Source organism: Camelus dromedarius, chromosome 12 (assembly GCF_036321535.1).
Source record: "Camelus dromedarius isolate mCamDro1 chromosome 12, mCamDro1.pat, whole genome shotgun sequence".
Lineage (NCBI taxonomy): Eukaryota > Metazoa > Chordata > Mammalia > Artiodactyla > Camelidae > Camelus > Camelus dromedarius.
The window spans coordinates 44,231,135-44,254,698 of record NC_087447.1 but is presented as its reverse complement, the minus strand read 5'-3'; the positions used below and the strand labels follow the sequence as shown (position 1 = coordinate 44,254,698).

The 23,564-nt window shown below is 40.1% G+C and overlaps 2 protein-coding genes across 2 annotated transcripts; both read left to right on the top strand.

Moving 5' to 3' along the window:
• The first annotated feature begins 107 nt into the window (after window positions 1-107).
• On the top strand, window positions 108-1,304 carry LOC105096181 (olfactory receptor 10A5). Its single transcript, XM_031459372.2, has one exon. It carries the CDS (start codon window positions 145-147, stop codon window positions 1,120-1,122), a length of 978 nt encoding a protein of 325 aa, XP_031315232.1. The 5' UTR covers window positions 108-144; the 3' UTR covers window positions 1,123-1,304.
• A 12,519-nt stretch (window positions 1,305-13,823) lies between these two features.
• On the top strand, window positions 13,824-14,940 carry LOC116155250 (olfactory receptor 10A2). Its single transcript, XM_031459371.2, has one exon. It carries the CDS (start codon window positions 13,987-13,989, stop codon window positions 14,938-14,940), a length of 954 nt encoding a protein of 317 aa, XP_031315231.1. The 5' UTR covers window positions 13,824-13,986.
• The last annotated feature ends 8,624 nt before the right edge of the window (window positions 14,941-23,564 follow it).

The window sequence follows — 23,564 nt, the reverse complement described above, 5'->3', positions numbered from 1 at the left end:
GAAGCCGTTTCCTTTGCAACTGAGATCCTGATTTCGTCTCTTTCCCTGACACTCAGAATGAATCTGAAAAACAAATCCAGAATCTGACTCTTTCTATTGAGAATCTCTCTCCATGACCGCAGCTGGGGTTTCATTCCTGTTTCTATGGCTGGAGGCAACTGGACGAGAGTTAGCGAGTTTACCCTGATGAGTTTCTCTTCCTTACCTACTGAAATACAGTCATTACTCTTCCTGGTATTTTTAATCATCTACCTGGTCACCCTGATGGGAAACGGCCTCATCCTTCTGGTCACCTGGGCTGACCCCATGCTGCACAGCCCCATGTACTTCTTCCTCAGGAACTTGTCCTTCTTGGAGATTGGCTTCAACCTAGTCATTGTGCCCAAGATGCTGGGGACACTGATTGCCCAGGACACGATCATCTCCTTTCTTGGCTGTGCCACTCAGATGTATTTCTTCTTCTTCTTCGGGGTTTCTGAATGCTTCCTTCTGGCCACCATGGCATATGACCGCTATGTAGCCATCTGCAATCCCTTACACTACCCAGTCATCATGAGCACAAGGACATGTGCCAAACTGGCTGCTGCCTCCTGGTTTCCAGGCGTTCCTGTAGCTACTGTGCAGACCACGTGGCTCTTCAGCTTTCCATTCTGTGGCACCAACGAGGTGAACCACTTCTTCTGTGACAGCCCACCTGTGCTCAGGCTGGTCTGTGCAGACACAGCACTCTTTGAGGTCTATGCCATCGTTGGGACCATTCTAGTCGTCATGCTACCCTGCTTGCTGATCCTATGTTCCTACACTCGCATCGCTGCTGCCATCCTCAAGATTCCTTCAGCTAAAGGGAAGCACAAAGCCTTCTCTACCTGCTCCTCCCACCTCCTTGTTGTCTCCCTTTTCTATGTATCTTCAAGCCTCACCTACTTCCGTCCCAAGTCCAATAATTCTCCTGAGAGCAAGAAGGTGCTGTCACTATCCTACACCGTTGTGACTCCCATGTTGAACCCCATCATCTACAGCCTGAGAAATTATGAAGTGAAGAATGCCCTCAGCCGGACCTTCCACAAGGTTTTAGGGGGCAGAAACTACAGAAATTCTACAGCTATTTTGAGGCACAACTAAAGTTTATTGAATGAGGAACAATCTGTTCATACTTGAGATTCTTCTCTGCTTCTGTTCCCCTCTCCCCTGGCTTCAAAACCTAGTTGCTGAAATAGCTGTTGTAAAGCCCAGTGGAGAGAAAACAGCGCAGAGCTGGGTTAGACCTCTCGTTACCACCTGCTGCATTCCTCTGCTAGCTTTTTATACACTCACATTCTTTTTCTTATTGGTTCAGTTGATATTTTTACATTTCTGTGGCCAATACATTCCAGATCTTTACTTTGCAATGTGCACCAATGTGAAATACATCACCAACAGAGTAAACTGCTTGTAATGTGAACTTGGGGATGCAAAGTTATCTTGGCACTTCATCTTGTTTTGGACAAGTGTGACTCCATTCAGTAGAGGGGGAAAGCTCTAATCGCTCTGCTGTACAAGTTTCCTCATTCATTCACTTCAGTTTGTACGTCTCTGAGGCAGTGACTGCTCTTGAATTGGTTGGTACTTAGCATGGATAAAGGAAAGTAAATCACTAGTCCCCGTGGCTATTCTTTATAATCCCAATATCCTTAATCAACTGCTTTCAGGATGTTTTCCCCAGCTAGGAAGATCTGAGTTTCCAGTTCTCCCTCTCAGTTCTTTTTTTCAGGTTTTTAAGGTTTGTTGAAGTGATTTCAGGTTTTCACTAACATAATTTCCATCATGGTGCTGATTTCTTTAAGGCTTACAATGGATCCTAGCTACTCCACTATGTCTTATTAACAACTCTGTCATGTTTTGCTTAATGCCTTTTAATTTCAAAACTTTTGTTTGTTGATGTGAAAATACCAAAGACCATAAAATACAATCACTGCATTCAGAGGTTTATAATTTAATCAGCAATAGAAATTACAAAAGAAAAAACTATAGACTCCTGAAGTAACGGAGTGTTACATAACATAAAGGGACTTACCTGGGTTCGTATTCCACTCTGCCATTTACTAGCTGGTGACCACTGGAAAGTGAATTAAACTCTTTTTGTCTCTTTCCTCATCTGTAAAATGATGCGTGTAATAATAGTATCTATTTTATGGATTTGTTTTTAAGAGTTGATATTGCATATAATGTGTTTATGACAGCACTAGCATGCTGTAGGTACATATATAGGCATTTGCTATTAGCAACTTATCTCATCTGAATCCTTCATTTCATAGGTAAGGGAAGTGGCGTTCAAAGATATTTGATCATACATATTTAGAACAAAATTCAGGTGGCTTGAATCTCAATTCTCTATGTTTTTTAAGTACCATGCAATGAATAGTCAATTAATTAAGTAAATAACTCAGAATCAGAGTAAAAGAATATTTACTTTTCTGAGTAAAAGAATACAATGGGGGGACCTGAGTAGGCATTAGTATACAAGAAAATAATGCAAGGAACATGAATATAAGTCCAGTGCTGCTGTCTTTAACCCACCACAACAGGTACTAGAAGAAATGGTTAAGCCACTAAATTAGATATTGAACATGACTGTCTTTGCAGTCCATTAGTGAGACAGAAATATAAACATATGATTAGGATCCTGAGTAAGAGTGCAGCCAAAGGATTAGAAGTAGTAAAGAACAAGAGTGGAAGATAAAATAGGGACGGAGGTTTTGAACTGAGTGTGGAGAGGGATTCTAAGAAAAATAAGCAGTGTTTCCAAAATGAAGAGGCCAAATGGCCATATTCATACCATAATACCAGGTATGTGCTAGGAGTCAGCAACAGATAATAAATAAGCTTTGTAGGCCAAGACGCAAAATCAAGGAAATTTTATAGATAATTATATAACAAAGAGAAAAGTTTTCATAATTTTATTGGTGAAATTTACAATATAATTTTTTATAATACAGGTCTACTAATGAGAAGAATGGAATTCCTTTTTAGGGGAATAATATTTCATTTAATTGAGATTCAAAATCAGTTGCAAGTGTTTACATGTCAAGGCTAATCTACAAGGAGATTTTACATCTTGCATCTTCAAAAACGTCTTTTTGTACAATTACGTGTTGTCAAATACTGTTATCACCCACAGTTATATAATTTTTATATAGCATATTCATTTTTTGGAATATGTTTATACATTCCAATAGATTGTCCTCCTGAAATTTGTTTTTAGCATGTCATTTATGGCATAAGATCATTTTATTTTTTGGGGGGTGGTAATTAGTTGTTTTTTTTCTTTTTAATGGAGGTACTGGGGATTGAACCCAGGACCTCATGCATGCTAAGCATGTGCTCTACCACTGAGCTATGCCCTGCCCTCTGAAGATGAATCATTTTCTATTGAAGGTTAGATGGGAAAGACATTCTGCTGTAATGAGATATTCCATTCAATTTTCAGATTTCTCTGACTGTTGCTTCCTGTGAGTTGGAAATATAGGAATGAGGATTTAGTCTAGTGATGTCTACATATAATATATAATTTTGGCATAGCGTGAATAGCATTGCATTATAAACAATGATTTACCATCTAATTTGATATCAGAATATTCTACACTCCACTGTTCTTTAAAATGTGATATTTGATGTCAATTTTTTTTCTCATTTTGACTTGATGGATATGCACTGGCAACAAAATAAGTAAATAAAATGTTGCAGTACAGAGATGCACAAGGCACTCAAGATGCTGTTAAGTAATAACTGCTTCACTATGCTTTTTTAAAAGCTTGTTAATATTTATTTTTTGCAAGAGTAATTCACTCTACACAGTAGACAGGGCCATGAACATACTCTTATAACTTGACAACAGCTACACAAATACTCACTGCTTAAATTGTGACAATTTCTCTCCTATGTTCACCTGCTCTGGCTCCTGAAAACTTTTTTTCAGTTTTACTGAGATATAACTGATATAACATTGTACCAGTTTAAGGTGTATAGCATAATGAGCTGACACATGTATGTATAACAATATGATTACCACAGTAAGCTTAGGAAGCATACATCACCTCACATGATTACAATTTTGTCCTTGGGCATCACGATGAATTTTAATGCCCCAAGCAGCAGATGAAAGTACCACTAATGTATGAACTTCATACAAGTGTTCAGCTTTGCTGTTGCAGCATGAAAGTAGCCACGACGTTTAAGTGAATGAGCATGGCCATGTGCCAACAGAACTTTATTTCCAGATAGTGGAATCTGAATTTCATATGATTTTCATATGTCAAGGAATATTACTCTTCTTTTGCTTTTTTTAAGCACTGAAAAAAATGTAAAAACCATTCTGAACACATGAATTATACAGAGATGGGTGGAAGGTTGAATTTGTCCTGTAGATGGTCATTTGCCTACACCTGGGTCAGAGCATGAACTCTGAAGCTAAAAAGCCTGGGCTTTGTCCTGCTTCTGTCCCTTGATAGCTCTGTGACACTGAGAAAGTTATTTAGCAACTCTGTGCCTATATTTCCTCTTCTGTAAAGTGAAGATAATCATAACACCTATTTCACATCTTGGTGGAGAGGATTAAATGAGTGAATATATGTAAGTCACTAAGGAACAAGGCTGGGCCCATGGCAACTTCTATAGAAAACGTAAGCATTATACTGATGCTGGTGGCAGTGGTGGTGATGTTGATGCTGATGGTGAGAAAAATAAAAAGTATGATATGGAAGGAAAACTGGAGGGAATAAGGGTGGGGAGGTAGGAACGTGTCAAATCTAGAAAGGCCTTCTAGGCCAAGGGGTTTGAACACTATTTTGTGAACTGTATAGATTAACTGAAGGGTTTTTAGCATGAAGAAACCATCAAATCTGTAGTTTGTAAACATTACTTGGGGAGTGGTATGATGTGGCAAGAGGACACAGGCTAAAAAGACGCCATTCAAAAGACCTGTGTAACTGGGCAATTAAGAGATCATAAGACCAAAATTCAGTGCAAGGAAAACCATCTTGTAACCTCACAATTTGGAGTCCTCCATCAAAATTGGATCCGCAGAGGAGGCAGTAAGCAGAGCTGAGAGCTCAGAGAGGATCACTGCTTCTCCGGATGACACCCACTCCCCGCAGCCTGCAGGTCAGCAGGGACTTGAGCTTCCGAGCTGGCCTGCTTGCTGCCAGCGTGAGCTCATTAGGCGTGGCTCTGCAGCCTGAGTGCATTAGCCCTCTGCCCAGAGCTGGGCCTGCCTGCTCACCCAAGCTCTCCCGCCAGGCCCCACGAGAGGCCACTGGGAGCCTCCCTCAGCTGTGCTCCCTGAGCAGCAGTGTGTCTCATTAACAACTTTTTAATGAGGTCACAGCCTCTGACTGCTCATTATAGGCTGGTTCGTCTGCAAGCCCAGGGGTGGAAGAGACTGAGGATGGAAGCCAGTGAGGGCAGAGCTCAGCCTGCGCAGAGCTGCAGGAGAGGGAGAGAGACCTCACCCCCTTAGCGGAGATTCCCAGGCTTTTACTCTTGGGTCTCGGGGGCCCTTCGAGCTCTCAGAGACTGTGATTCTGCAGATTGAGATCTTGAAGGACCAGGGCCTTGACTGGGAGGAATTACAACAGAGTCCAGTGATGCAAGGCTTTGACCAGCTCTTGGTCCAGAGAGATTCTTAAGGAAATCAAATGTCCTTCAGATTTTCTCTGATGCTTGTGTACGAGGAATTTTGCTCTTGAAACTTTTTATCATCTTGCCTTCTGTAGTCATGGATTCCTTGCTGTTCCCCCAGCATGTCCAAGGGTAGATCCTTGTGTTATTTTCTAAGTCCTTTTAAACTGTACTTGTCCTGGGAACTCAGTAGTTGGTCCTCTTCTTCTCTCCTCCTCGGGTACCATCTCAGAAATCCCCTCTAGTGCCAAGGTTTCAACGAATCACCCCTGTGGAGATGAAACTTGGGTGCTGGCTTGTATCTCCCACCGGGATTATTGATAGAGCCTCCTAACTGGTCTCCCAGCCTCCAGCTGTACTGAGACGTTCATACACACCCCATTCTCATTCATCCTCCTCGCCCTCTGCACAGTTCTTTCTAAATACACGTGTGATGATCTGTCATTATCATACTTAAAGTCTCAACAATTCACCCCCATTTTTAGAATGAAACTAACATTGCCAGTGTGTCATACAAGCCCTCTCATAGCTCAGCTCTAGATTATCTGTCCCTTTCAGTTCTTGCCATGCCCGGACTGGACTGAACTATTTTCTTTCCCCCTGCTCCATACCTTTCTAGTTTCTCTAACCATAGTCTTTTATTCCCCTCAACAATTTAACCTCTAAAAAACCTGGGTTCAAATCCTGTGTCTCCAATTTACCAGCCATGCAAGTTAATGCATAAATTTCTCTCTCTCAGTTTCCTCATCTGTGATGGTGATAATACCTACCTCATAGAGTTGATGTAGGGAGGACGTTATATTAATGAAACAGACTGTTGAAAGTGTTAAAGGGACAGACTGGGATTTCAAATTGTAGAATAAATAAACAAGATTATACTGTATAGCACAGGGAAATATATATAAGCTCTTATGGTAGCTCACAGAGAAAAAGATGTGACAATGAATATGTGTATGTTCATGTATAACTGAAACATTGTACTCCACACTGGGATTTGACACAACATTGTAAAATGATTATAACTCAATAAAAAAGGTTAAAAAATAAAAGGAACATCTAATGCAAAAACAAAATGTTAAAGTGTTAAAGCCAATTATTCTGTGGCAACAACCGAGACACCATGTGGGCAACCACTGCCCCTGGTACAACTTAGCGATTCTCTCTGTTCTTTAGTATTCTTGCGATTTGAAGTAGGATATCAGGTGTGCAGATTCTCACTAGTTTCCTACTCATTACCGTGTATATAAATTATTAGGTTCCCTTCTTTTCCCAGAGAGCAGGCTAAAGAAAGGAATTAACATGTGTTTGCTGTTTGATATGAGTTACTTTTTTGTATATAAAGCCTCAATTACTCCTCACAGGTATTATCAGGATGTAAAGAACAGGACAAAGGAACAACCAACAGTGGTCAGAGCTTAGGTCCCTGTGGTCTAAAATGTCATGTTCTTGTCAATATAGCATGAATTCTATAATATACAAAGGCACAAACTATAAAGAAGTTAGAAGGAAAAGGAAAGTTTGATATGTAGCATAGAAGGCCAAGAGGCTTCAAAGAGATCATAAGAGAAAACATTTTAAGACCAGCCTATGTATTTGGAGGACCTCCTGAATGTACAGTGTACTTTTTTGGGGGGATTATTGAAAGGACTAATACAGTTATTTTTGTTCTCTAAATAAAACTACCTGGAACAGAGTAAGTCTTCAACAAGACAGAGACATGATTATCAAATCTTTATATCTTTACTCAATTCGTTCCTCTACAGTTCCTGCCTCTCATCTCAGACTCCCCATACCAAGTTAACATCTGCATATCATTTAAGATTAAACTCTAGTGTTTTCTTTTCTATCAGTCTCTTCCTGATTCCTCTAAAGAAATCCAAGTTCACTCATGTGAACTTGGGCACATGTGTCATCTTGCATGCATTACTAAGCATTGAAGACATTGCAGTTGTATTTCTCAGGGGCATTGAGGACACAGCAAGGACAGTTTTTCATTCATGTTTGTATTTCTGAGGTCTAGTCCAGTGCCTGGAATATAGCAGATACTCAGTAAATGAATAAAAGAATGCAGAATGCCCAAATGGTTTGCCTAGTCCTGACCTCTCACTGAAATGTGAGCTCCCCGTTTCCAGGTGCCTCCAGGACATGTCTACATAGCTGTCAAAACATGCGTCTAGCACCATGCTCCCAGACAATCTCCAGATCCTGAAAACCTTTTTCTTGTTACTTATTCCTCTTTTTGACCTCACTGTTCATTGACATATGCTTTCATTTAGTCAGTGAGTATTCATGTCCTGAATCTGGGATAACGGTGAACCTGGCACTGCCTTCTAGGAGCTCCTGGCTCTGAGTGAGACAGACGGATACACAGACAGCTATGGAATAAAAAGTGCCATGCACAGTGCTGTGCTGGCTACAGTTCTACACTTCAGTAAAGACTGTCATAGCGGCGTTCAACCAGTCTCCTAATCCTGCTCATTCTCCCTTGGCAAAATTCTTCTTTCTCAAACCTTGGCTCAGTTCCCATTTTCACTGCCACTTCCATTCCACACCATTATGTGACACAAGCCAGGCCCTCACCTCCAAAGTATTATCAATCACAAGAGTCTCCTCGCTGTTCTCACTGCTTCTGAGCACTTCCCAGTACCCCCCTACACTCACTGCCAAGTACTGATATACACGGATGAGCAAGCCAGAGTCTCTGCCCTTAGGGCCATTACAGTCCAATGGAGAGGAGAGTCATTAAACAAAGAACTGCACAAATAAATATATAATTACAAATTGATGTCATTACTGTGAAGGAAAAGAACAGAGTGCCCTGAGAAAGAGTAAAAGGAGAGAGTCCTAATTTGCATTCAGGATCAGAGCAGACCTCCCTCAGGAAGTGATATCAGAAGATTGTGTAGATTTATGAAGCAGGTAAAAAGAAAGAGGAAAAATATACAAAGCAAATAAATTAGTGTATACAAAGATTCTAAGTCAATAATTGCAGAAATAACGTTGATGGAAGTAACAGTAGTGATGCTGGTCATCATAGAGTCAACGGGAATGCCCCCTTCCCCTCCGTGATCACAACCTTCAAGTCTCAGGTCAAATAGCATCCTGGAGGAGCCTTACCATTTCTGACATTTGCCGGGGCATGGCATGTTTTCTATACTTTATCTCCTTTCCTGCTTACAACAGGTATTGGGCATTTTATGTGGGAGAAAATAAGACTTGGAATGATTCTCTCCAGGTCATGAGATTAGGAATCAGTGGAGGAAACCAGAATAAAATTTTTGTTTTATATATCTTTCAAATCATTTTCATTAAAAAATCCAAAATTTGCACGTGATAAAAATTCAGACGGGGGAGACAGAGCCATGCTTAGCATACAGGAGGTTCTCGGTTTAATCCCCAGTACCTCCTCTAAAAGTAAATAAGCGAATAAACCTAATACCTCCTCCCTCAAAAAATTAAATTAAATTAAAAGTTCAGGCAGCCTCCTTCCTCCTGCAGGTGGTGATTAGCTCCCCTCCCTTGCACGTGGGTTGGACACAGTCCCTTAACGTCTTAGGAGCAGACCGTGAAAAGGGGATGGCGATGAGCCATGTTCATCTCACGCACACCCTGGTGTGTTGCGGTGAGAGGAGCGCCTCACCCTGTGGCAGAGCCCCGACCTGTCCAAAAACAGTCTCATCGTGAAAAACAACAGACAAACCTTAACTGAGCGACATTGTGCAAAATCCCTGACCAGTGTTACTCTTCAGAAGTGCCAAGCTCATAAAAACAAGGGAACACCGAGAAAACATCACAGATTGGAAAAAGTGTGAGGGTATATGATAACTAAATGCAACATAGTGTTCTCAAATCAATCCTGGTACAGAAACCAGACATTTATGGGAGAAGTGATCTAATTTAAATAAGACCAGCAGTTTAGTTAGCAGTATTGTACCAATGTTAATGTCTTAGTTCTGACAGATGAACCATGGTCACGTGAGATGTTATAATTAGGGAAACATGCGTGGAGTGTAAAAAGAATTCTTTGACTCTTCTACATCTAAAACTATTTCAAAATTTTAAATGTAAAGTAAAAATTCAGTCAGTATAAAATTATATACAATCAAAAGTAGATTTCCCGGATAAACACAAGTTTCTTTTCTATAGCAGGGAACTATATTCAATATCTTGTAGTAACCTACAATGAACAAGAATATGAAAACGAATACATATATGTATATGTATGACTGAAACATTATATGGTACACCAGAAATGGACACAACCTTGTCAACTGACTATACTTCAATTTTTAAAAAAAAAAAGGAGATTTGCCTTTCAGTACTGACCTCTGTTACCCCATTTCCTTGCGCAGGGGCAACTATTATCAATGTTTAATATATCCTTAGAGAAATTTCCTAATAAATAATTTTATTTATATATTTGAAATTTTCTTTTTATAAAATATATGCAGTCTATGTTGTGTGATATGTATATAATGGTCTTCACTTTGATTTTTTAAATAAACTTAAAATTGCTAAGAATCACAAATCAGAGTGATTCAGTGCTGGGATTAAATTTAGGTCACTCAGAATCCAAAAATTTTGTGCTTTTCTCTACACAGTACAGCATTCCTAGAGTATGGTTTTCCTTTCTTGAACTTCATCCTATTGGCCTCTGACATCCCTTAGGGTCCCAAAGGACAGTGGAGTCAGGAAAGGTCAGATAGCCTTGAGGGAGGGAAGGAAGAAGAGCTAAGGTGAGCCCAGAAACACCTGGGGGAAAATAGAGGTGCCAGCCCTTCACCTGGCCCTGAGGACAAAAGGCACAGCTGGGAAGAAATCTCCTCAGTCAGGACGGGGAGCTTGGCCAGCCCTCTAGTGTGCTCACTCACGCCTGACACAGAGGAGGCAGCAGTGACCTGGCTTCAGGTCCAGCCACTAATGGCTCATCCAGGGCAGGGAGTAAGACCTCCCTGGTTCCTCTTCTGGGTCTGCTGACAACAGAGCCAGAGTTCTTCAGACACTCCAGGGCGTGCGTGAAGCACAGCCACCAGGCAGAGCTGAACAAGGCACATCTCCCTCCTGGGCACGGGGTAAGGTTCCAATCTAGGGTCGCATCAACCAGGGGTCCCTCTCTAGGTTCAATTGCTCAACTGGACAAGGTTTGGGAGGGTTTGGTGGGACACCTAATTCTATTCTTCTGTCCACACTGGGAAAATCTCATTGGTTTCTCTCTTCCCAGAGCCTCAGTTTCCCTTATCTATGTCATAAATTAAGTCAGATCTGAGACTACAAGAAGATTGAGATTACCCAGGTTTTTTTTTTTTCGGTTTGTTTTTGTTTTTGTTTTTGCCAATTCTGACTCTAAAGCTTTCTGGGTCAGAAAAATCCAGTCCCTGCAGCTTTGACAGGATATACACCTTCTCCAAGTCTCAACTTTCCTTTAATTAACTCAGAGAAGACTTGCCTAGAGGAATATTTATGAGGCAGAGAACATCGGAGTAAACCACTTCTTTAGGACAATTCTGTGGGTACAGAAGGTCTAGAAGAGCGTAGTCCTGCTCCTGGACAGTCAGTCAAATGACCAGCAGAGGAGTATTCCTACAGGAGCTCTGGAGGGACTGGCAGGGAGCCTGGGCCGGCCATTGGACACCGTGTTCTGCAGTGTCTCCCACCCTCAAGTCAGGCTGCCATCTCTTCTTCCCCAGTACTTCCAGAGGTTCTCTGAGAAACCCAACAGGCCCTTTTATCTCGCCTCCGCCCTCCTTCCCAATTCTTTTCCACCAGTACCAAACCCTACATTTTGTCCTGAGAGGGAGCTTCTCTAAAAGTGAAGTTCTGACTAAAGGAAGAGTAGTCATTGAGAAAAGTAAGAACTCTAAACAGATGAAAACTCCAGGAAGAATGAACTCTGTCAAATTCACTTGTTCACCCAGTTAATCCAAAACACATATTAGTAGCTTATCTGGATGGACCCTGGGCTTCCTCCTATAAAGATGCCAAGACAGTTCATGTTCTGAAGGAGGTTACAGACTGGGATGTAAGTAGGTAATTATGATTCTGAATCGTTAAACTCTCTGTAAAGGATGTGGGGAAAGAGAGAAGATGACCAATCCTGTCAGGAAGCAGTGCACAACAGGCAGAGCTGAGTTTTGAGGATCAGAAGGAAGAAGTCAGCCAGGTGGAGGGGGAGGCGTGCGTGGAGGCAGAAGTGCTGTCACATGCAGAGGCCTGGAGACAAAAGGAACTGATTTGCTCCATAAATGGTAAGAAGCTGCACCCTGAAGCAGGGGAAGTAGAGGTGGATGTGGGGACCACAGATGACACATGTTTAGGTTGTGTTCATTTTACATGCTTTGTTAAAAACCTCCATGTTGTTTTTATTATACATTTTTCGGATTATGGTTTTAAGTGTCGGCTGTTGTCATTTCCAAGTAATTACAAACTTTTTTAACTATGAGATTATATATCTGCTTTAAATTTCTCTTTCTCTCTAATACGGGGAGGACAAGGGTGGCATTTAAATCACAGAGTTGTAGTGAGAAGAAAATGAGAATGAATGTAAAGCACAAAGTCTAAGTCTGTTATGTACTTAGTAAATATTGTAGTTTCGTCATCATTATGGTCAGCAGCATTTTCACTTTTAACATTGTCATTGCTATCATCTAACCAATGTAGCTCACTGCAGAAAATTTAGAAATCCAGGAAAATGAAAATAAGAAAATAACCCCCCCTTTTATTCCCCACTGGTGAAATAGATCACTTTTGAATTTTGGTGATTAGCCTTTTAATACAAGAATATATTAACAAAATTAAAAATTTATCCTATGTGAGCAGTGTTGGCGTTTAATCTTTTCATTTCATATTATATTGTAATTATTGCATACAGCATTAAACGTTCTTCAAAATTATTTAAATGATTACACGATTTTCCTCACATTCATGCATTATAATTGAACCATTCATTCATCAATCTATTAATGATCATTTTCAAGTTATCAGTATAATGGTTGGCACTGAACAGACACGTAAAATCATTGCCTCCATTTCTTCTTTCAGATAAGTTTTTGAATCAAAGTGTATTAATATTACCGGATCCTCACACCATTTGTGTGAAACTGATTTTCAAACAAATTATTCTAGAAGAAACTTACAGAGCCTGAAACAAAATAAGATATTATTTATAACACCACTTCTTACTCACACTGAATGTTATACTTTTCAGTATTTCAAATTTGATGAAGAAATTCAATTTCTATGTTCATTTTTAATTTTATTACTAGCAAAATAGAGTAACTGTCCTATGCTTACTGGCCCTTGGCACTCCTTGGTGAAATAAATCTTTGTGTCTTCTATTTTTCCTCTGAGGAGTTTGTGTCTTTTTAAAACTGATTTCTGTGGCTCTTATATATCAGGTAGACAAACACTTTTCATCATTTGTTGGTGTTACTGCAAATATTTTCCCCCGTTTGTCATTTACCTTTACCTTCTGTTTATGGATTGTTTTGTGTTACAAATTTTTTATTCTTAATAATATTCAAGTATTTGTTCTTCAAATAAAAAATAATACATTTTCACTGTGGATAATGTGGAAAGTATAAAATGCAGAGAAGAAATATAAAACACCTGGAATTGCACCACTAACATATTAACAAAGAAATAGCACTGAAGGCTTTCTATATGTATTACGTAACACATATATTTACACATATACATTTTCATTAAAATAAATGTCTTACATTAAACATACTATTTTTTAGCCTACTTTATCAATTTAGCAAAACTTACTGAGTATTTTCTCATGTTGTTTGGTATCTTATACTTTTAAATTACTTCCTAGCATTCCGTAATGTAGACGTAACACAATTGATTTCACCAATCTATTTTTATATATTTAGATTGTCCTTTATTGTGTATTGTTTCAATTACTCTATGGTAAATAAACTGAGGGGACCATTCTGGTAGATAAAATTTGCATGTAATCTTAATCTAAAACTGTAGATATGGAATTGCTAGTTCAAAGAGCCTCTGATACATACTGTGAAATTCACTTATCATTTGGGCCTACAACGTTTGAAAGCTTATATCCTTTCACTTTTCCCCAAAATAAATACCATATTTAAAATTTTTGAAGAAAAAATCTCCTTTTTAAACAATCATATTTGATCTCAAATGACTTTGAACTTTTTTCTTTTTTTTGTATTTGACTTCTGATGATATGAATTGAGTGATTATAGATCTTGTCTCTTTCACTGACACTGACAAGAAGATATCTGAATAACAAACCTAAAATCCTACACTTGCCATCGAGAATCTCTCCATGACCACAGCTGGGGTTTCACTCCTGTTTCTATGGCTGGAGGCAACTGGACGAGAGTTAGCGAGTTTACCCTGATGAGTTTCTCTTCCTTACCTACTGAAATACAGTCATTACTCTTCCTGGTATTTTTAATCATCTACCTGGTCACCCTGATGGGAAATGGCCTCATCCTTCTGGTCACCTGGGCTGACCCCATGCTGCACAGCCCCATGTACTTCTTCCTCAGGAACTTGTCCTTCCTGGAGATTTGCTTCAACTTAGTTGCTGTGCCTAAGATGCTGGCAACCCTGATTGCCCAGGACACGACCATCTCCTTTCTTGGCTGTGCCACTCAGATGTATTTCTTCTTCTTCTTCGGGGTTTCTGAATGCTTCCTTCTGGCCACCATGGCGTATGACCGCTATGTAGCCATCTGCAATCCCTTACACTACCCAGTCATCATGAGCACAAGGACGTGTGCCAAACTGGCTGCTGCCTCCTGGTTTCCAGGCGTTCCTGTAGCTACTGTGCAGACCACGTGGCTCTTCAGCTTTCCATTCTGTGGCACCAACGAGGTGAACCACTTCTTCTGTGACAGCCCACCTGTGCTCCGGCTGGTCTGTGCAGACACAGCACTCTTTGAGGTCTATGCCATCATTGGGACCATTCTAGTCGTCATGCTACCCTGCTTGCTGATCCTATGTTCCTACACTCGCATCGCTGCTGCCATCCTCAAGATTCCTTCAGCTAAAGGGAAGCACAAAGCCTTCTCTACCTGCTCCTCCCACCTCCTTGTTGTCTCCCTTTTCTATGTATCTCTAAGCCTCACCTACTTCCGTCCCAAGTCCAATAATTCTCCTGAGAGCAAGAAGGTGCTGTCACTATCCTACACTGTTGTGACTCCCATGTTGAACCCCATCATCTACAGCCTGAGAAATAATGAAGTGAAGAATGCCCTTGGCCGGACTTTCTGCAAAATCCTCAGCCTTAGAAACTGCATCCCATAGACATTAAGAAATAAGACTAAACCTTATTGAATGGGGAACAATTAGTTCATATTTGGGATTCCTCTGCCTCTCTTCCCAGCTGCGTTGTGATAAAACCCAACTTCTGAAATAACTACAGCAAAACTCAGTGGAGAAAAAGCTGCACAGATGTAGTTTAGACCTATCACTACCACTTGGAAACCTTCTTTGCTTGCCTGTTATAGACTTACTTTTTTTTTTTTTTCCTATTGGCAATTCAACAGTTCTGTGGCCAAGTAATTCCAGATATTCACATTCTGGTGTTCACATTGTAAACAGTATGAAAGTGTTTGTAATCCTAACACTTGGGAACACACATAATAAAATAGAGCAAAATCAATCAAAAATCACCTTTCACTTTGGGCAAATATGACTCCATTCATCACATGGGAAACCCTATGAGTCCTTCCAATGCATTATCTCCTCACTCCTCACTGCCTTATCATCCTCATGAGTCAGTGTTAGTATAGTTGACTTATAATACTTCAAGTGTACAGTAAAATGATTCAGTTATACATATATATAAATCTATTATTTTTCAGATTCTTTTCCATTATAAGTAATTATAAAATATTCAGTATAGTTCCCTGTGCTATACAGTAGGACCTTGTTGGTTATCTATTTTATATATATAGTAGTGTTCATCTTTTAATCCCAAACTCCTAATTTATCCCTCCTCCTTACCCTTTTCCCCTTTGGTAAGCACAGTTTGTTTCTGTGTTTGTGAGACTATTTCTGCTTTGTGAATAAGTTCATTTGTATGATTTTTTTAAAGATTCCACATATAAGTGATGTCATATATTTGTCTTTCTCTGTCTGACCTACTTGACTTAGTATGATAATCTCTAGGTCCACCCATGTTCCTGCAAATGATGTTATTTCATTTCTTTTTTATGGCTGAGGAATATATCTATCTATCTATATATATATATTTATCCCACAACTTCTTTATCCAGTCATCTGTTGATGGGCATTTAGGTTGCTTCCATGTCTTGGCTATTGTAAATAGTGCTGCTATGAACATTTGGGTGCATGTTTGTTTTTGAATTAGAGTTTTCTCTGGACATATGCCCCAAAGTGGGATTGTTGGATCATACGATAAGTCTATTTTTAGTTTTTAAAGGAAGAGCCATACTCTTCTCCATAGTGGCTTCACCAATTTACATTCCCACCAACAGTGTAGGAGGGTTCCCTTTTCTCCACACCCTCTCCAACAATTATTATTTGTACACTTTTTGATGGTGGCCATTCTGAGAGGTGTGAGGTGACACCTCATTGCTCGTTGTAGTTTTGATCTGCATTTCTTGAATAAGTAGTGCTGTTGAGCATCTTTCTGTGTGCCTGTTGGAGAATTGTCTATTTAAATCTTCTGCGCATTTTTTGATTGGGTTGTTTGTTTTGTTGATATTGAGCTTTTTGAGCTGTTTGTATATTTTGGAAGGTAATCCCTTGTTGGTCACATTGTTTGTAAATATCTCCTCCTGTTCCATAGGTTGTCTTTTCATTTTGTTTATGGGTTCCTTTGCTGTAGAGGCAGTGTTAGTTCTTTTAAGCTCACTGGTATGTAGTATATAGGAAGGTGGATCAATAATTCCCATACCTACTAACTGGGTGAGAACACAGCCCCACTCATCAGCAGACAGGCTGCGAAAAGACTTCCAGAGGCCACAGTCACCTCTATATATGCCCTTAGACATGACCCTTCCCAGCATAAGGCCAGGACCCAGCTCCACCCACCAGTGGGCAGGTCTTTCCCACCACCTATGGAATGAGCCCACAAACTCAGACCAGACTCTACCCTGGGACTAGCTGGCCCCTAGCCCTTGGCTGATGAGAGTAAAGTGTACTGCTGGGACCCATAGGATGCTACCTACAGAGGTGCACTTCTCCAAGGCTAAGAAATGTAACTATCCTATCACACACATAAAAATACAAGTAGAAATTTAGACAAAGTAAGATGGCAAAGGAATATGTTCCAGGCAAAGGGAAAAGATAAAATGCCAAAAGAAGAACTAAGTGATGAGAAGAGATGCAATCCATGTAAGAGAGTTCAGGGCAATGCTTGTGAAGATTATCAGAGAACTTGGGAGGGGAATGGATGCACAGAGTAAGAAGTTGGAAGTTTTTAGCAAAGAGATAGAAAGTATAAAGAACAACCAAATAGAGTTAAAAAGCACAATAACTGAAATGAATAATACACTAGAAGGAACCAAGAGTAGACTAAAAAAGGCAGAAGAAAGGATCAATGAGCTAGAAGACAGAGTAGTGGAAATCACTACCACAGAACAGAAAAAAGAAAAAAAATGAAAAGAAATGAGAATAGTTTGAGAACTCTGGGACAACATGAAGCACACTAATATTTGTATTATAGTGGGTCCCAGAAAGAGAAGAGAGAGAAAGGACCTGAGGAAAAAAAAAAAAAAAAAAACTCCCTTTATAACCCCAACAATCATTTTATCCCTCATGCTGTTTTTCCCAGGAAGAATGACCTGAGCTTCCCCAGGCTCTGTATTTAGCCTATATTCAGGTTCTTATACCTTGCTGAAGTAATATTATAAATTTCAGTCATGATGCTACTTTCATCAAAGATTAAAATGGACCAGGCTAACTCCAACATAGCTCTTCTTTAACCACAGAAGGATTCCTCATTCCTTTTATAACTTTATAGTACTTATTTTGAAGGTATGCCATAGTTTATTTAACAAGTGTTTTACAATTACAAAGAATAGTTTTATGCAAATGTCTTTTTATATTTTTGCCAGTTTATCTGACATGTGGAAATCTAGAAATTAGATTCACTGGGCAAAAGGTAAATAAATATATAATGTTGTTCTATTGGCAAATTTTCCTCCAAACTGCTTGCACCATTTTACACTTCTACTAGCAATTTATGAGGGTTTTTTGTTTCCCCACAACCACATCAGTAATATTTGTCATCAATCATTTGGAATTTTGCTTACATAATAGGTTAAAAATCATAGTTAAATTTTATTTGAGTGAAATAAAATTTGAAGATTATGGAAAAAATGGGTTAGTAAATCAAAGAAAAGGCGTGCATTAGACTTCTGAGTTCATAGTTCAGATGATTAACATTTGGTGGTTTCTTGGGATCCTATTTTCTCTGCTTAAAATGTTCTTTTGACCTTCATCTCAACCAAATCCATCTCATCTTTCATAGTCCCACTCCAATCCCTCAGGCAGTATAAATTACTCTCTCCTACATGCATCTATTCCAAGTTTTTCAACAGATAAGTTAAATTCTGTATATACTATATTGTACTTATTTTTACATGTTTGCCTTTCCCCAATGTACCTGTAACTCTGAAAATGAGACTGGCGCAAGTGTTTCTGTCTTAATAGAACACAGGCATTCCTGAAAACCTCACGTTTTGCAAAATTCACACTAAAAATACTGTGGGGAAGTAGGGTTAGGGAAGACCACTCAAAATATATGCAACTTTGAAGGCAGAACATTAGCTGAAACAATAGTTGGTACGTAGAGAGACAATACAGACTGTCCAGGCACACAGCTCAGTGAGGCTGGAGATTGCCACGGTAGACAGTCAACATGCATGGTAACAGTAGAATGAAATTGCCAACAACAGTTTATTTAGAAGAAGGATATTGGGTGCTGAGACTGTGCATATGGATGTGATGCTCTGAACCAGTGGGACAGCCCTTAAATGGCTATGGGAGTCAGTACCACTCTTCAGGAGCCTCACACTGCACAAAGTTAAGGGGTGCCCCTTTCTGCAGATGGAGCCTAAGGTACAAGCACACTTTTAAATTTTTCTTAAAAGCAGCTAGGAGAGCTCCTGATGCCAAGGCCTCAGGACATTTACTTCAATGTTGAACGTTATCACTTTACTCCATTTATTCTGATTTGCTTTGCCCAACAAAAATGTTACATTACAATGAAATCATCCTCTAATTTTTCTATAGTATATGAAAAATAAATAAATGAATGGGTAATCTAGCTGAGAAATGATGGTGACTGGGAGTAGAGTGGTATTAGTAGAAATTACTTCCAAGTATTTTTTATAGGAAGAATTGATAGGACTACATGGTAGCTTGCACATGGAGAGATACACTACTGGAGGCAGAAGGGTTGCATCTAGAGCAAGACCAGTTCCTATAACAGAGTACAAGTGTTCTGAAAATCTGGAAAAGATCCCCCCCAAAAAAAAAGTATAGAAGAGTTTTTTTCCCCAGAGAAGTCAGGCTTAGAGTATTTTCCTTTATATCCCTCTTAAAAATCCTCTTTCACCTTTTAGGAACATCCACCCAAACATGCAGTAACTGATCTTGCCTTGGGACCAAATACTTTCATCATAGGACAAGTTATCCCAGAATTAGACATGGAGCCAAGGAGTCAAGTGCAAGCAAGTTATTAAGGAGAAACCATAAAATGAATGGGAAAGTAGAGTGGGAATGGAGGAGCAGCTAAGCAAAACACAATTCCAGGTGACACCCTAGTTCCCTGCTGGATCACCAGAGCATAAATAAATCTCAGAATTTGTTCTGCTTCAGGTCATAGAAAGTAGGATTTTTGTACTTCCACTTGTAGGGAAGAAGAATTAAAACTCTCAGGCAGTTCTGTCTCCTGGAGAGGTTCCCCAGTGCCCAGAGGCATTCTTCTGACGGTCTCAGGCACCAGCTATTAGAAGTAAAGCTTGCAGAAGCTGACAAAGGGTGCACGGAGCTGGGCAGAATGACTCAAGAGGATTAAGGAGGAACTCCAATAGAGTCCATTACAGCCTGCCCTTCAGAAGTGCTTTCCGTCATCTGAGTGTTTGAGTCAACAAAAAACTCCAAGACTAATCAGAACATTAAAAATGACCATTAAACACATGACCACTGAAACCCCAAATCTAGAACTCAACTCAATGTATGGTGACCTCTCCAAGTTCAACATCGACCCACCAGTGTGAGTTCTGATACATCTGTTTTTGTCCAGATAAGTAATTTGAATCAAGCACACAAATTCAAACTCATCTCCTAAGGATATGCATTAAGTATCAGAAACATATAGTCAAACACATAAATACAAAATAATTTTAAAATTAATTCATCGGTTTCAAAGTATCTTTTTTTTCACAGTGGACTTCTAACCACACATCATTATATACAGTGATGATAGTTTTTTTTCTTCATCTCCCACTTTTACAGGGAATCCCGTTGAGATGAATGGGACTGAGAAAGTAGCTCATGAAGATTATTTTACCTTTTAAAGGCTTTTCTCTTAGCCATCCAAAGACATGGCTAAAGGTGTGCTGCTCACAACTTTATTAAATTATAATCCAAGTCCCTCATAGCCATAGTTACATCCTGGGCAATGGGAAGTGGCGGCGCTCTTTTTGCAGCTGTATCACTTTCTTCTAGTTACATATTCATCACAGTTGTGAATTCACGTTTTTATATGATTTTTTGATGTTAGTCTTCCCCTCTAAACTGTATGTTCCACAAGGCCGAGGACAATGTCTGTAAAACTTACTACTGAAAACCACAATGCCTGGTTCATGTTAGGAAATCAATAAATATTTGCTGGATGAATGAAAAAACATACAAGTTGGATCTTGTGCATGTGTTCGTTGGTCACTGGAGCCTGAAATACAATTGCTCCTCCTCCAAATGCTAGTAAGGAGGACTGAAGAGAGAGAGGAGGAGAGGAAGAATGGCAGAGAGAAGTCATGAAGCCATTTCTACTCTCTCACCACCTTTGGTTGTATCCCAAGTGCACACGGGGGCTAACAGAGATTTATATTGTATGTTGGACAGTGAGACGGGCTCTCAGGGGGAACAATAAGCAGTTATCCTTTTTCATCCACTGAGTCACCTCTGTTCTCACTTTTGTTGGAAATCACTTCCCTAGAGCAAACTTCAAGATGAACATGCCATCCTACTCAATCAAAATGGAAAATCTCGTTATATGGGTGGAGGAGGAGGCAGAATGCGAGTGTTTTAAGTATGCCTTGTGGAAAAAGTAAAGATCGTATGTGCAGGCACTGTGCCAGGTACTAAGCAAATAATAATGAGCAAGTCAGATATGGTTACTGCTTTCAGTAAGAAACAAAATACCTATTTCAGAAGCACTGTAAGAAATGCTCAAAAATGCATGAGAGTCTTTGGATGAAGCCCTAATTGGCTGGAGGAAACGTTATATCAAAGCATGGACACCATCTTACTCTCTCAACTTCAATTGCTATTCCAGAGGAGTTAGGATTTTGAGGTTGTTAGTCAGACTTTTTTCATCTTAACCAGGAGTTAAGAGCCTCCCCATCAGAAAGAATCATCAACCAACTGAATATGGTTTTCATTAAAATTCTCTACTTGGCTTAGATAATAATTATTGAGTTGTCCTTTTCCTTCCTAAAAAAACCTCTCCTGAGTCCAGGTCAGAAACAGTCCTAAGAACCAATCCAATGAGAATCAGAAGTGAAGGGAGATGTAAAAGGCTACTGGCACGAGAAATGAAATCACTCTCCTGAAGATACTTGCACCCCCATATTCACTGTAGCATTTTTCACAATAGCCAAGGCATGGAAACCACCTAAGTGTCCATCAGCGATGCGTGGGTAAAGAAGATGTGACATACACACACGTGTATACAATGCAACATTAATCAGCCATAAGAAAGAAGGAAATCCTGCCACTTGCAGCAACAAGGATGGAGCCTGAGGGCATTATACTGAGTGAGATAAGTCAGACAGAGAAGGACAAATACTGTATTGATCTCACTTATATATGGAATCTGAAAAAAAACAAACTCAAAGAAACAGGTGGTTGCCAGGGCCTGCGGTGGGTTGATGTTAGTCAAAGGGTACAAACTGAGTTTTAAATAAATATGTTCTGGGAATCAAATGTACAGCATGATGATAATATCCTTGAAAGTTGATAAGAGAGTAGATCTTAAATGTTTTCACCTCAAACACACACAAAAGCTAATTATGTGAGGTGATGGACATGTTGGCGAACCCTACTGTGGTGTTCATTTCACAGTACACGCAGGAATCAAATCATCATGTTGTACATAAACTTATGCAATGTTACATGTCAATTATATCTCAACAAAGCTGGAAAAAAAAATAAAGAATAGTGGCACACTCCTCTAATTTCTCTCTGCTGAAAGCCTTGGAGAATAGAGAGGCCACTGAGGTTTCTCCTTTTGCTCTTGTAGCCTCACAAGTGCAGGAAACATTGGAGCTGCAGTCAAGGTCTTCCTCCAGTTATGGGACTGCAACATCTTCATGAATTTTTGCATTCCTGGGAACCCCTCAAAACTCACACCTGTCAGAAGAAGAACCTATGACTTCACTTGAGGGAGAGGAAGCAATGGAGGAAATCACTTCCCTACAGTAAACAGCAGGGACCAAAAGAGTCCTGAGACCCAGCCTGGAATCCTCCAGGGTGGCTGACACAGGCCAAGCCCAGAGCTTCTCTGGAGTGACTAATGCAGCACAGCTCCGAGCTCCCTCACAGGGACTGGCCCTGCCATAGCAGCCTAGGGTTGACCTGGGGTGCCTGACACAGCCCCGGACAAAGCTTCTTTAAGAATGTGACAAGGCACAACCCCAGAGTTCACCAGCAACGTGGACCAAGACAAGCACAGCCGAGTGTCTTTGGAATGACTGGCACAGACGCCATCCAGGACTTTCCTGAAATGTCTGGCACAGACATAGCCATAATTGAGGACTCCCCTGGAGTCACTCATTCAGACATGGTTTAAAGCTACTCTAGAGCAGCTGACGCCAACCAGGGCTTGTCTGGAACGTGACAGAGACAGGTCTCACACAGGAGGTAAGTGAAGGGGGAGAGGGCAGGGCACAGACTTGAAATCTCTCGTGAAGAGGATGATGGCTCACCACCTAAAAAAAAGTATGTCTTCGTCGACACATTTCTGGGAGATAAGAAAGGAGATCAGAGTTCTCAAGTTTAAAAAAATGGAGTTTTATAGGACTTCTCAAATTAGGGAACTTGGGAAAGGATAGAAAACAATGATCCTATATGTATTGTCTTTCAGAATGTTCAGTGTTTGCACGTATATTATCTCATTTCACACCTTCCAGGTGAGTGAGGCTTTCATAAAAACCATCATTTTACAGTTGAGAAAATCATTACTCAGGAAATGTCACATCCGTAGCTCTATGTCTCACAGCTAAAACAAATAACCAGAACTTTAACTGCAAATTTATGACTTCAGAGCCCTTGCCATTATGACCTTGTGATCTCAAACCATCATTTATGTGGCTTCACAATGTTCTCTTCAGTATGTTACCTGGTCTTCTTTGTTGAAACAAAGCAGAGAATGTCCGAGATGTCATCCCTGAAAGGAGACCCTCCAGGTAGAGACGGAGCTGCCCAGGCGACCTCAGCCAAGTGTCCGCATAACTTCTCCTCCCCTCTAGCATTCTCTTTTCCTCTCCACCACCCCCGCTATGTCGCAGGGGAAAACAGAAAATTAAAAACAGAAAAGAAAGGTAAAAGATCTGAATAAGAAAGAGAGGGAAGGCCAGATCAAAAGAAAGTATTAGAGAGAGATGGCGCTAGACAAATGAAGGAAAATATAGAATTACAGCTACAGGAGAGGGGCCAACTGTCACTTTGTG